Raw genomic sequence first — 13945 nt, 5'->3', positions numbered from 1 at the left:
CGGACGGATACGGCTGACTTAGGTATAATACAGTTTGATGAGTAAGACAATGAACAATTAGATTATGCTTAAGTCGATTGTGTGTTTAGGAGAAAGTTGGGAGAACATTAAACAGCAATAAATGTGACCTATGATAAGGTTTCTTTCACAATAGCGATTTTTCTCGCCTGCGGAGCAATACCACCCACCGCGCTCCGAGGCGGGCGCGACGATATCGCGACGTTAACGCCGCGTGCTAAAAAACGCTGTTGTGAAAGCAGCCTAATACGCGTTGTAAAAATAATGCAATGAACGTAGGTACATTGCTGTGTTTGAAGTACTGTAGTTTGCCATAGAGGCATCCAATCGGCTCGCGACACCAACACTTCAGGACCCCGATACCGACCCCGCCGGCGAGGTCGACGATTTCCCTAATCAGCGCTTATCGCTATCGACCCACTAGGGTCGATTAATTCTTTCAAATATTTTTCCTCTCAGACGACGCCCTGAGCCGAGGCCTGTTGTCTTTGTACCGGGTGAGAGCCTTCAGCGCTCCCCATTTGTCCGGCCAAGTAGTTAATGCCATCTGCGGCAAATCTTAATATTGTTGTTTTTATGATTTTGGTTTGTTTCTCTTTTTGTTTTGGATTTTTTTTTCTGTGTACTTATTGATTTCCGTGTGGTTTCTGTCCTGTGTTGAATGTAATGTACCTGTCTGTCTGTGGTGTCCGGAAGTAATAAATGTTTCTTTCTTTCTTTCAAATCTACAATAAGTCACGTCAAAAAATATAATAAATAAAAAAAATAAAGGTAAGTGCAGTGTGAACACCCCGTAAGCGAGACGGCCGCGCGGTACCTATTGTATCGAGAATGTTAGGATCGGCGTGGCGCGTCGGCCGGTCCGTTGATACTTTGTATGAACGAACTACGCGTTACCGGTGCGCACATTCGTGTGGGCAGCAAGACTCAGTGGGCGTGTTGGTAGCACATTCGTTGGTAACACCACCAGCCCATTAACGTCGCCACTGCTGGGGCACGGGCCTTCCCTATGGATGGATAGGGAGATCGGGCCTTAAACCACCACGCGGGCCCAGTGCGGATTGGTGGTTATTAACGACTACTAATGCAGCCGGGACCAACGGCTTAACGTGCCTTCCGAAGCACGGAGTAGCTCGAGATGAAAACTTTTTTTTGTGGTCACCCATCCTATGACCGGCCTTTTCGAAAGTTGCTTAACTTCAACAATCGCAGACCGAGCGCGTTTACTGCTGCGCCACCGAGCTCCTCATTCCTTGGTACAGCTTTCGCGATAGCTACGCGTGTGCGTATTGCGCCTCAAGTTCCAAATGTTCATATGTCACATGGGTCTAGCAGCTAAAGTGTTAATGTCGATCGATATCATACCGCTGTTACCCACCTATAAACTTTTCCCGTACCTACTTAGGAACGAGGTAATAGGTTCGAAGGTCCACCTGCCTGGATCAGTCGCGAAAGAAAGTTAGTAGACAGTTACCTACTTATTTCATAAAACGGGAGTTTTTGTAAAACCTACCAGACAGGTTATGGACGTAGTATTAGGTACTCTTTGCAGACAGGTGTCTGTATCCCACCAACTCGTACGAAGGGTTTCGCTTCCTCATTTCTTATGCGAACGGTTAAAGGATTCTCTGCCCGCGAATTTGTTTCCTGATAAATTTATTAATGGGTCGTTCTTCTTTTTTATCGACAATGATCTGTCCTTCGTTCTGCTTCTGATAAGTTATGTTTTAGAATTTTATTTCATGTTTTGATTGTCCAAAAATATAGTTATCTTATTATACTCAAAATACAAGCAAAATACTAATCGGTTCCTCAATTAGTTATTAACGTAGCTTATTATTATTGCGTATGGCAGACAAATATCCTGCTTGGATCAAATATCCAGCTTAAGCTCCCTTAACCAAGTCTCTGCTGCATCCGTCACACAATGCAGCTCGGCTATACCACCTGGGAACCGGTGCAGAGGGCACTCGTTCACTCGTCAAGGAGTCACCATACTGTGAATGTGGTCACCCGGATCAAACCATATCTCACATAGTGAACGTAGCTTGATCGTTTTTCACAAAATTCTGTAACAGAGTGGTAAATTGAAATGCTGTCTCCGATGAAAAGGGCCACTCTGTCACAATATTTTTTGGAATACGCCTGCAAAGAAAAGTATGTTACCAAGATAAAGAGAACCACTAAATAGTCCTCTACAGACACATATTTATATGATGTTTTAAAATAATTATTGCCGTTATAATTTTAAAGATGTTAAATCCGATAAATCGAGAAAATGTCTTTTTATTGTCGATAAAAAAGAAGAACGACCCTAATGTATTTATACAATCTGGACATCTTCAAAGGATGAATGAATACAGAAGCGAATCCAGCTTTTATGTTTGGGAGGTTACCAAGTGAGAGGGGAGGGGGTTGTCATGACACACCCCCCCCCCCCCCAATAAGTGAATAGGCATTTTCTAGGTATGTCCCGTCTTCGTCCTTCAGGTGAGATAATGGTCATATGCTTGCCTATGTTCATTTAAAAAATACAGATAGGTAGGGTATATTGTGTACTAAGTAGGTACCTACTATTCGTACTGACATTTTTTTTAGTACTGAAGATAAATGAACCGTGCCAAATGTTATTTATAACCAAAACTGAAACAAAGGGCGTCCACAGTTCAAAATGAAACGACACATTCAGTTCAATTTTCTTTATTTTACAACTTCGATACATAATTACGCGGATATAATGGAAATTCAGGTAAATAAGGCGTAATTCTGACTACATAGGCTTATGTAGACCCAATAGTTGTTAAAATAGCCTAAGCAATTTAGTATTTACTGTCTTGTTTGTTTGCATATCGTCGCCTTAAAGTGAAAATCACACTCGAATGTCATTTTTGTTAACAAAACCACACAATAGACAAGTTCGATTTTCTCAGTTCCTTTGCTAACACTTAGACAAACTGACAACAAAAATATGGCTACCTACGTACAAAAACTACAACGATAAATCTTCTTTGAAATCGTAATCATCTTTTTTCTTATACGTCGTTAGAGTAACATTTTCTAGTACGCCAGCTAACTCGACCGATTGCTTTTCATTTTTAGCCTGTTTCTTTTTATCTTTTTTAAACTGCATTTTCCTTAATTTATTCTGCTTAGTGTTTCCTTCTAGAAGCATCTCTGGGTCTTGTTTGGTGCGTTCCTTAGTTTTCCCGCCTTTGCCCAGTTTAGAACGAATGTTGAGGGTTTTAGGGAGTAAAGGTGACTCGTCCTCGTCCACTTGCATTTCATCTTCTAATGCTGCTTTCACTGGACCTGTGCTGGTTATCTGTTGACAGAAACATTCAAATCAAATTAAATACACTTTATTGCACAGAATTTAATTTTAATAATCAGATATAACACATGAATAAACATTTTGTATGTGGTATGTATTTTAGACCAAATAAATTATTTATCTATCTATGAGTACAGTACATTTTTTTATTTTATTCTTATAAACATAACAACATAGTGTTACGCCTGTTTCCTGGAAGGGATAGGCAAAGGTGTTTAGTATATACACACCTCGCCAGTTATGTTTAAGTCCCATGTGAAAGGGGGCGAACCTATTGCCATTTACCTTTCCAATTAGCAAAATGTCCAATCATCCAATGAGGGCTACGTTGTTAAAAATAATGTAGATGGAGCTCCGACATTTTGTCATGTTTTTCTATGACGTCACAGGTTGCTTTTTCATACAATTTCTATAGTTATTTCGTGTTTTGACGTTTAGAAAAAAGTATCTGATTTGACTAGCTGGAAACTTCCCAATTCTCAATAGGTGCTACTCTTTAGAAGTCCAATTCGCAATCTGTGTGTGTTTACCTTAATCCCCTCGACGGCGCTGCTGTGCTGGTCGAGCTGGTTGAAGGCCTCTGTCTCCATGGCCTCGAAGTTGTTGATGTCGAACTCGCGCGCCGCGCCGCTCACGATCTTCGCCTCCACGTGGACCTCCGACTCCGGCGTCTCTGGCGGCTCCGTGAAGTAACGGATCTGGAAGAAGATGGATTCAGAAATAGTTCGTACCTCACTGAAGAACTCCTACAAGACCGGCGCCACCACAGCATCATGCTGAGGGAGATCTTTTTTATATGAAACATTCCAGTTGATAGTAATCCAGAATAAAAATAATTCAGCCGTGGTAGCCCAGTTGGTAGAACGCTTGCCTCTCACTTTGAGGTTGCAGGTTCGAATCCAGCACAGCCCAAAACCAATGATTGTCGAATTTGTTTTCGAATTCATGTTTGGATCATAAATGATTATCACGTGCTCACTGGTGTAGGAAAACATCGTGAGGAGAAATGCATTTTCGGAGATATGTGACCTAACCTATATTGGATTGGTTTTCCTTTCGCGGGTTGAAAGGTCGACTGCCTAGTCTGTCAAATCTTCAGGTTAGGTAAACGGACTCTGTGAAAAACAGGATAATGCTAGGGAGATGATGATGTTAAATTCAGAATCATGAGCCGAGTCATCCCCCTCAGTATTCGTTATGGCGTGACTAACACCCTGTATATTATATACCTTGCCAGTGTTCCAGTCATTGAGCAATATCCTGGCCGCCGCCTCCTGGTCCGGTATACCGCCCTTCTTGAACCGGCCCATGCGAGACGCTAGGTGTGCGAAGAACTCCTGAAACAAATGTGTTTTCTTTATAACTACGTGCTCTGTTATGAGCCATGTCAGGGGCCTTTGGCGCGTCAATAGTAACCCTGACACCAGGCTAGATGAGGTTGGTACTCCACCTCACAACCCACACGATAGAAGAAGTAATTCATCTAAAAAAGCAATATTGCAATTTGACATTTGCGCATATAAAGGTAAGTACGCAATGCGAATGTTTCCGGCCAAGTAGTTAATGCCATCTGCGGCAAATCTACAATAATTCAAGTCAAAAAAAAATGCGAATGTCAAATACCAATATTGTTTTATTAGATGAATTTCTTCGATGTGGCCTTTTTAACACCCAAGGTCTAGAGGTCTTTTGGTCACAATAGATCTCTCAAAGTCGCATTGGTCATTCAGGCTGCATCAGCTTGAGCCCTTTCTGTTTCATGTAATAATAATCATGGTATAAGAAAACCAGGGGCCTGTTTAATAAAACTTACAATTGTAAATTACAATGACAATTTGATTTACATTGCGGAGTGTGTGATCACGAATATTTTGCAGTTTCATATTAGCTACGCAATGAACATCAAATTGTCGTTGTAATTTACAATTGTAAGTTTTATTAAACATGCCCCTGGTATGCTCAAAAGTGACAGCTAACATTTCAGGGTTACCCCAACTGACGTCATCTCATCCTGTGTTGCCATTTCGTAAAAAATAAATTACCCACGACCAATGTTTTTAATTTACTTTTCAAGGAAATTTTGAACTTTTAGTAAAAGATTCACATAGTTTAAATGATTTTTATATATGTGACAAGTAATAGTAATTAAAAACATTAGTCAGTAATTTACTTAACATCCTTGGAATGTTGGAGATACCGATTTAATGGCAACACTTAAAGAGCTAGCAATGGCGGCTTGTCATAGGATTGAGCGTACCTGGTATTCTTATACCATGATAATAATATAACCTTGACACCAGGGTCGATGAGGTTGACAATTCACCTGAAGAAAGAGAAGAATAATACAGGGTGTTAGTGACGTCGTAACGAAAACTTTGAGGGATGATTGAGACATGATTTTGAGATGATATCAAATGGAATTTTCCGTCGCAAAAGCATGGAACAAAAATAATTAAAAAAAATTCATGAATTTTCCGACAGAATTTTCCACTTCATATCCACTCAGAATCATGGTCTCAATCATCCACCTCAGTTTTCGTTACGATGTCACTAACACCCATACCTACTTGTATGTACTTGTGCGGGGTGTAAGTGACATCGTAACGAATACTGAGAGGGATGATTCAGGTGATTATTCTGAGTTAATATCAAGTGGAATTTTTCATTGCAAAAGTATAGAATTGAAAATAATTAAAAAAAACTAAAAAAACCCATGAATTTTGCGACGGAAAATTCCACTTGATATCAACTCAGAATCATGGTCTCAATCATCACCCTCAGTATTCGTTACGATGTCACTAACACCCTGTATATAACCTGTGGGGTGGTGAAGTGCGGTATGGCGTAGAGGTCAGCCAGCGTGTCCGTCCGCGCCCGCTGCAGGATGGCGGCGGCGGGCGTGGCGGGGTCCCGCAGCGCGGCCACGCGCGCCGCGTTCTTCAGCGCCACCACGCTGTCGCTGTCGCCCGCGGAGCCCGAGTGGAACACGATGCCCGGGCTGTCCAGGATCTTGATCTTCGAGTCCAGTTGGATCGTTTGCATTTGTCTGCGGAGGAGAATAATGTTAAGAACATTAGATAATTTTATCTAAAGACCGAATGTCCTTTTAAAATCCAAACACAATTAAAAGTGTGTCAGGATCGAAGCAAATGGAATTCCATAGTCTCAGCTTACATACTTAAGACATACAGTAGTATCTGCTTATGTCAAATAAAATAATAATGGCCTAGATTCCTGCAGACACTTCCTATTTTGTTATACCTGTCATTTACTTATCCTCTGAAAAGGAAAGGGATGGATGATTCACAACTGTTGAATTTAAAATAAATGAATAACTCTCGCTCATATGCAACCCATTTGACGTGTGCTGTCAACATAATTCTGTTGGGTTGTTGGTCAAGATAAGAAAGGGTATTTTAAATTTCTGCCTAAAATTGACGTGTATTCTATAAATTTTATGCCTGTCGATTTCCCGTCCCTTTCTTTTTCAGTGAATAAGAAAATGACAGGTATAACTTAAAATTAAATTAAATGGTGTGTACAGGAATCAGCCCCAATAGACACTTACTTAGTAACCCCAGGAGTGCTGCCAACATTGCAAGCCTTGGAGCGGTTGAGACTGTTGATCACGGAGCTCTTCCCAACGTTGGGCAGGCCGACCACGCCCACTGTGATGGATGTCTTCATGCCTTTATTGCGGCAGTAGTTGCCCAGTAGGCTCATCAGAAGCTCTGCGCCCACACACGCTGACCCTGGGGTAGAAAAATAGTACTGTTAGCATAACTGAACATGACCTGAAACAAATGACATATGAGCGAGGTGCCTATTTTATTCGCCCGGGTTAGTCATTCATTTTGAAATTAACAGTTGTCAATCATTTGTCCCTTTCCTTTTCGGCGGATAAGAAAATGGCGGGTATAACTTAAAATAAAATTAGGGTGTGTTTGCAGGAATCAAGGCCATTCATTATCATCAGCCCATTAACGTCCCCACTGCTGGGGCACGGGCCTTCCCTATGGATGGATAGGGAGATCGGGCCTTAAACCATCACGCGGGCCCAGAACGGATTGATGGTTATTAACGACTGCTAATGCAACCGGGACCAAAGGCTTAACGTGCCTTCCGAAGCACGGAGGAGCTCGAGGCGAAAACTTTTTTTTGTGGTCAAAGTTGCTTAACTTCAACAATCGCAGACCGAGCGCGTTTACCGCTGCGCCACCGAGCTCCTCCAAGGTCATTAATGTCTATTTATTTATTTTGTATCTCTGATGCTATTACAGTGGTTACCTTTCATCTCCTTCTCTTTAACAATGTGCTTCATCTTCTTCCGTCCGAGGTTGTGTTGTTGGTCCTGAGTAGAGGCTTTGAAGGGCACCGCTGGGGCATGTCTCCGGAGGTACTTGAGCCAGGTGGTCAGGTTCTGGCGAGGGACCAGGTCCGCCTTGTTGACCACGAGGACGAGCCGTTTGCCTGCCTCGCGCACTGCTTCCTCTACTTGTGTGCAACGCGTACCTGAAACAGTAGACAATTGTTGTAATTTTTTTTTTAATTTTTACAGTTAATTTTCCGTTATGGACTCCTTGGTTTGAGTCTGCCATTCTCTATTAATCTCAGCTGTGTTCCAGGTACATCCCAACAAATAAGTTTTATCAAATGATGGGTATTAAACCTTCACCTCTGTGCAATGTCTGTCAGAACACCGATGACCTTTACCATATTAAACATTGTTGGAATGTGCCTTGGAATGACACTTTTTAATAAGTCAAGTTCCCTTTCAGCTCATCTGTTCTTAATAACACAAATGGACCTTTACTGATTGCAGATATAAGTCAGAGGAAAATATTTTTTTAAATATAAATAAATAATAATAATTATTATTATTAACTCAGGCAGGCAGTTTTCACTGATAAGTGCCTGTATTCAACTATTCAGTTGTGTTTTCCTTTCTCTGTTTTATGGTAATTGCCCAATTTGTTTTTGAAGGTGTTGATGCTAGAAGTGGAGACCACGTCCAGCGGCAGCCCGTTCCACGCTGTTACTACTCTGTTAGTCAGGAAATGCTTATGGGGGTTGTTGTTTGAAATTCTTTTACAGAGTTTGAGCGCATGACCTCTTAGATTGGTGTTATGATTGAGCAAGTATAGTGCTTCAAAGTTGTCCACGTCGTCGTCGTTGTTGTTGTCGTAATTTGAATGTAAATTAAAAAAATATATATTGTTTTGTTCAAAACAACAAGTTTATCATTATCAAGCCTTGTTTAGGTTAACCACTAAAAACACACAGTATTACAAGCTGAAGAAAATAGCTTTAAAAACACCTTTTTTATGAAGTCTTTAATTAAATTAAAAATATCAAACTGAACAACAACAAACTAGTCTCAACCTTAAGTCTGACACAAATAACTTGATTATAAAATGAAACTGCGAAATCACCTGCTGGCATGACTGCTCAGGGTGTTCAAAGCCTCATAATTTTTTTTTTCTTTGAGTTATATCTGCAATCAGTAAACATCCATTTGTGTTACTATGAGCAGATGAGATGAAGGGGAACTTGACTTTATGAGAGATATATCCACTGACATATCCTCAGCAATTTACAGGGGACCTGCTTCAATAATGAGGTTATTCAAAAACTTTAATCCATTTCCGTTTCTATGATAGGCCGTCTTTTAAGACAACGGATTTGGTTTATTTGCATAAAAAAGTAGAAAAAAAAACATGACACTGAACTTACCTAAAGGATCCCTAGCATCAACAACCTCCAGAATGACCTCAGCTTCGGAGATGACCTTCTTAAACTCCCTGTAGTAAGTCTTGAGGGAGTTCTCTTGTGTTCTGTCCTTGCCAAACTGCACCTCATCAGTCTCTCCCTCTGCACCTTTGAACGCAGTGTGCACTTTGCCCCTCGCTTCTGCATTTGCTACCTGAAATAGAGTATTTAATTTAAATTATTTGTTTGTTTTTATTTTATTTCTTTATAATAATAAATAATTATTATTATTAATTATGTTTAAAAAAATAAGTATTCAAATATATTACAATCATGCATTTCCTTTCTAAAGTAAAAAATAATATTTTAGTTGTTATTTACTGAATGAGATTGGTTGGCCACCAATTGCCACCTATAGATAAGTTTTATTGTAACTGTCTCCATGTTCTCTTGTAATAAATTATATTTGTATTGTATACTGGGAGTGCACTAAATAAAATAAAGAGAGGTACCTTTATCTTTTAAAAACATTGTGCAATACTAACCAATGAGTTCATGTTAACATTACTGTTCTTCTTCTCTTCCATTTTCTTCTGTTTCTCCAACTTGGCCAGCTCCTTCCTCTTCTGTCTTTCTTCTTCTTTGTGTTTCTTTACTGCCTCTACTTCTTTAAGAATTTCTTCTTTAAACGGACACACATTGGGGATCTGAATAGGCTTGGTTTTCTTGGACTTAGGGTTCTTTTTGGCCTCCTTCTTCTGTTTGCGATTGTGCTCACTGACTTTCTTCTGTATTTTGTACCTGAGCCGTGCTGGCTGCCTTTTGGAAGGTTTCTCTGAAAAAGTTTTGAAAAAAAGTTACGCGAATGTTTACAAAACTACTTCTAAATTTATTCTGTTATTCGTTGGATTACAAAAGAGAAATAAACCACATTGTACATAACCTAACCTAAAATATTTGTATCTCATGTTTTATTTGTTGTTATTGTCTTGGTATGTTTTGCTAAGTATAAGCTTAAATGCAGTTACTATAAAATTGAGTATTGTAAATAAATTTTGCAGTAAATACGTAACAGAAACATGAAAAATACAAAAAGATTAAATGACACAATGGTAAATAGAAACAATGTAATTACTTACTCAATTTAAACTTGGCCATTTTCACAGAGTGGCAAAGTAACTAATTATTACAGCAAATAACAGCTTAATATTAAATGTTATCGTCAATAATAAATATTTTTTAGAATAACACTTCGCCACATTTTCGTGACAGATGTCAAAAGAGCTTTTTTTTTTTTTTTTTCTTTTGCCCATTTGTGGGTCAGGCTAAGATCATAAGACCATGCTGCCTAGTCTTCAGTACATTTCCTTTGCATGTCAAAAGAGCGCAAGCAGCAATGAACTGTCAGTTATAAACTTTTCAAAGACAATACGCAAAGGAATTAATATTATTAATATTACGACAGCCTTGTTTTTGATTTTATAATTATTTATGAACCGTATTAATTATTATCATTGAAATAAAATCATTATCACCCATCTTCTGTTATAAACTCACGTTATAAAATATTTTATGCATTGCCGTGTGAGTTGGATACACGTCTTCTTCGTTTCAAAATTTCTAGTTTGTATCATATCGTACGGTTGTGTATCCGATTTACTAACAATACTTTTACACTTTTTTTGGGTGATTGGTACTGACTCTGACAACATAACATTTGGCGGTTATTTTAAATACTTAAGAGAAACTTAATTTTAGTCATCTTTCTGTAGTTTCTGTTGAAGTTCGTAAAGTAGTGACATGCTTGTAGTTTGGTAGATAATTATAATTAATTTATGTATAATAGCTTAATTCAATGTAGGTATGGTTGGATTGTTGTAGTCGGCCAAACAAAGATTTTATAGATTGCCAAATCGAACTACAATAGCTTTACTTATGGTCATCGTTAATAGGTAAACAAAGCACGTCGCGGTTCATTCATCGTATGTTTCGGTGAATGGGTCTCCTTGCAGAGGGCTGCCGCCACATGACGCGCTTTGTGCCAGCAGCTGCGGTCGCGAAACGGTCGTTTGTACCTGAACAGGTAAAGCAACAGGTCATTTCTCCGGCGGGGGGGCGCCGCCAGCCGCAGCCGCGGACCGTCCCGCAGTCGCGTTCCGCTACCCGCAGTGAAGGCACGTCGCGCTCGCGCTGCGAAACAACGATCACACGACACTTTCACGCGGTCGACCTAAGTAACGAGTTATGTGCGCGTACGCACTTATCAATAAAACTCTCCTGAGTATAGTCTCGTGACAGTGCAAATGTCTCCTAGCTTGGAAGGGATCATGTTCAACAGGAACGCGAACCTGTCGGCGCGGCGGCCGCTGCTCGCTGAACCTCAGAAGCCTGTAGTGGTGCCGCCGCGCGCTCCACCCCGCGATACGGGCCCGCACCGGCCGCTGCCCGCGCCTAGGAACTTACCTCCAGACTGCTACCGACCAGACTACTGGAAACCCTCGAATGTCGACATCGAACGACGCTTGCAGGAGGCACGAGCCCGAGAGAAAATTGGCTACTTTCAAGATAAAGTGACGACACCAGACCTCAACTTCGACAGAAGAGAGGCGGAGTTGGTGTTCAGGTTCGACCCTCACGCGTCAGCTGAGTACCTGTCAAGCCAGTACCGTGCGCCTGTATTGCAGTATGCGAAGCCCCCGCCGACGCCGGCAAACGGGTTTTCTAACCGTTTCCCCGAGCGAGACGGGCCCTTCGTGTTTGGGGTACACAGCCCTAGTCAGTTCCCCCTGCCGCGCAGGGATGATGACGACTACGACTATTCAGAGGTGGCAGACGAGAGCCGCAATGCGAACGCGATGCGAGACGATGTGTCCGAGGACACCAACTGCTGTGATAAAGTGAACGAGTGGACGACCCGAGACAAGAAAGTCCGGAGGACTTTGAATCGAATGTTTCAGATTAAAGACAAGAGGAAGGTGAAAGGTGGGAAGAAAGAGAAGATAAAGTGTGTGTTGGTGGGGGATGGGGCAGTGGGAAAGAGTTCTCTCATAGCTGCGTATGCGCAGGACACATTCCGGGAAGAGTATCAACCCACGGCATACGACACATTTAACGGTAAGTCTCTTATAAACGTTTAAGTTAACTTGTCAAGACAAAAGAACGAGAAAAAATTGCTTTAAATATAGTTAACTCATAATAGGAAGACGAACTCACGAAGACACAAAGCAAGACGTACGCGATTAACACGGAGTTATCGCAAACGACCCTGATTTGGCGAGATAATTAGCGTGATTACTCCACGAAATGATCGTTTGGTGAACGATAAAATTGTTGGGTTGCACAAAATGTATCTTCCAATTACCTGACGCGGCGCCAGGGGTGATAAACAATAGATTTAAAATAAAACGAAAATCCAGACATTACAGAATAAAAGTATTAGAAACCGACTTTGTTCCGCGTAACATCCGTCTACATACCTACCTAATCATAACTGCTGCATCATAAAGTGCACATTAAATGCCAATCGCAACTTTATTGCAGAGAAATGTCCTTTAATCACGTCAACTTTTTACAAGCGTGTCAACGACACGTCCGCGACATTTTTCTGGCCTTATCAACAAAGAAACTTGTTTTAAAACATTCAACAATAACTTCAGCTCTCGTTCTTGAGATTCTTGTTACGCTTTCTCATTTCACTTCATACCTAACCATGGAGAATTTAGCTTTATGTAACTTTGTTGAAAAGTTTAATCGTTGTAGGTAATTATAATGCTAGACAAGTTAATTACTGTTCGCTGAAAAATGTTTATCTATTTGACATGGGCATTATCAATATGTACTAAGTTTTGATGCTACCTACCTAACATTTCACAATAAAAATATTAGAAACCGACTTCGTTCTACGTAACATCTGCCTACCTAACTATGTCTGATAAAATACATAGGTAATAATGGTTCAATCAAGCTGTTATTAAATTCCGTACTGGATGTACGGAAATATACCTACCTACCACCTACCTATAGTCATCATCGAGTAGGAATTTAAAGAAAAAACATTCATTTCGGGATTCCATTTTTGTAACAAAGGAACAGGAGTAGTAGATAAGAAAGTAAACGTTTCTTGCGAAATATTTTAGGATAGTTTCCTGTTATGGAAGGTGTGTGCCTATGTACTGCTGTTGCAAGTACCTGCCATATCTTTACCTTGTATTCTATCTTTATTTCCAATAACTTACCCGTATGAACCACTCCATAACTATTCTAGTACTTGAGTTCGTCATGAGGAACTAGATAGTAACGCGCCAAGTCGAGTCACAATCTAGATATCTTTGATATCGTTATCATAACATGATACACTCAGGTAAATACTGTATTAAATTTTTCAGGTCTTATTAAATTTTCCATACGACACTGAATTTCATTACTCTAACTTCAAGTAAGTACGTATTTCGTCTAGTTTACCAACCTATAAATTGACATCTCGCAGCAGACAATGCTGTTAATCAAGCATTTCCTTCCAATTATGATACCCGTCACGCGTGAACGGAATATGCTTGAGATAGAATATTAACTATCCAAAAACTTAATACGGAGTCTTCTCAGCATACCTCCGCGTAGAGGTCAAAGCACCTATTTAATATGGGACCTCTATCCTTGACTACAATTAATGGTACAGGCTTAGAATGTGAATACAAACAACTCCAATTCTGTACGGACCTTCATTAATCAGGAGTAAGAATGTACGATGATAAAAAAACAACAAAATATTTTTAAAAGTTATTTCTTTAATCATATTATGTATCTGTCTGACTTGGACTGAAGTTTTTGTTTATGAGAAACTGAAATTTATCATCTAGTCGTGTTTAAAGTGTGTCCTTAGATGTATTT

The 13945-nt window shown here is 40.2% G+C and overlaps 3 protein-coding genes across 5 annotated transcripts in view; 1 reads left to right on the top strand and 2 right to left on the bottom strand.

Moving 5' to 3' along the window:
- The window catches only part of LOC126367129 (probable H/ACA ribonucleoprotein complex subunit 4), a 65770-nt gene that overhangs the window by 27927 nt on the left and 23898 nt on the right, over positions 1–13945 (bottom strand). Inside the window, exon 1 of one of the 3 annotated variants that reach the window (XM_050010541.1) lies at positions 4981–4991. The exons of the other annotated variants lie outside the window; for them this stretch is intronic. The gene's annotated coding sequence lies outside the window, so the exon portion shown is untranslated. Of the gene's footprint in view, positions 1–4980; positions 4992–13945 lie in introns of those variants that run through there. 3 annotated transcript variants of the gene reach the window in all.
- Positions 2703–10337, bottom strand: LOC126367041 (guanine nucleotide-binding protein-like 3 homolog). Its single transcript, XM_050010420.1, has 9 exons — positions 10198–10337; positions 9604–9893; positions 9083–9272; positions 7637–7861; positions 6918–7101; positions 6167–6395; positions 4579–4686; positions 3880–4047; positions 2703–3340 (listed from the first exon to the last, which is right to left on the bottom strand). The coding sequence occupies exons 1-9, from the start codon at positions 10214–10216 to the stop codon at positions 3008–3010; spliced, it is 1746 nt and encodes a 581-aa protein (XP_049866377.1). The 5' UTR covers positions 10217–10337; the 3' UTR covers positions 2703–3007.
- LOC126367056 (uncharacterized) overlaps positions 11219–13945 on the top strand; it is a 65430-nt gene continuing 62703 nt past the window's right edge. Inside the window, exon 1 of the mRNA XM_050010448.1 lies at positions 11219–12172. Within this exon, the coding sequence (XP_049866405.1) occupies positions 11362–12172 (811 nt within the window). The 5' untranslated portion in view covers positions 11219–11361. The remainder of the gene's footprint in view (positions 12173–13945) is intronic.

Source organism: Pectinophora gossypiella, chromosome 5, assembly GCF_024362695.1.
Source record: "Pectinophora gossypiella chromosome 5, ilPecGoss1.1, whole genome shotgun sequence".
In the NCBI taxonomy this organism is placed as follows: Eukaryota; Metazoa; Arthropoda; class Insecta; order Lepidoptera; family Gelechiidae; genus Pectinophora; species Pectinophora gossypiella.
Note: the sequence above shows the minus strand (reverse complement) of the source record. Positions and strands in the feature narration are given on the sequence as shown.

Bases quoted from the DNA above. Each gene is read 5' to 3' on its own strand.
- LOC126367041 (XM_050010420.1), bottom strand. The intron at 9,273-9,603 runs GTTAGTATTGCA...ACTCTATTTCAG, and splicing joins ATGTTAACATGAACTCATTG to GTAGCAAATGCAGAAGCGAG. The intron at 6,396-6,917 runs GTAAGTGTCTAT...TCTCCTCCGCAG, and splicing joins AGCACTCCTGGGGTTACTAA to ACAAATGCAAACGATCCAAC.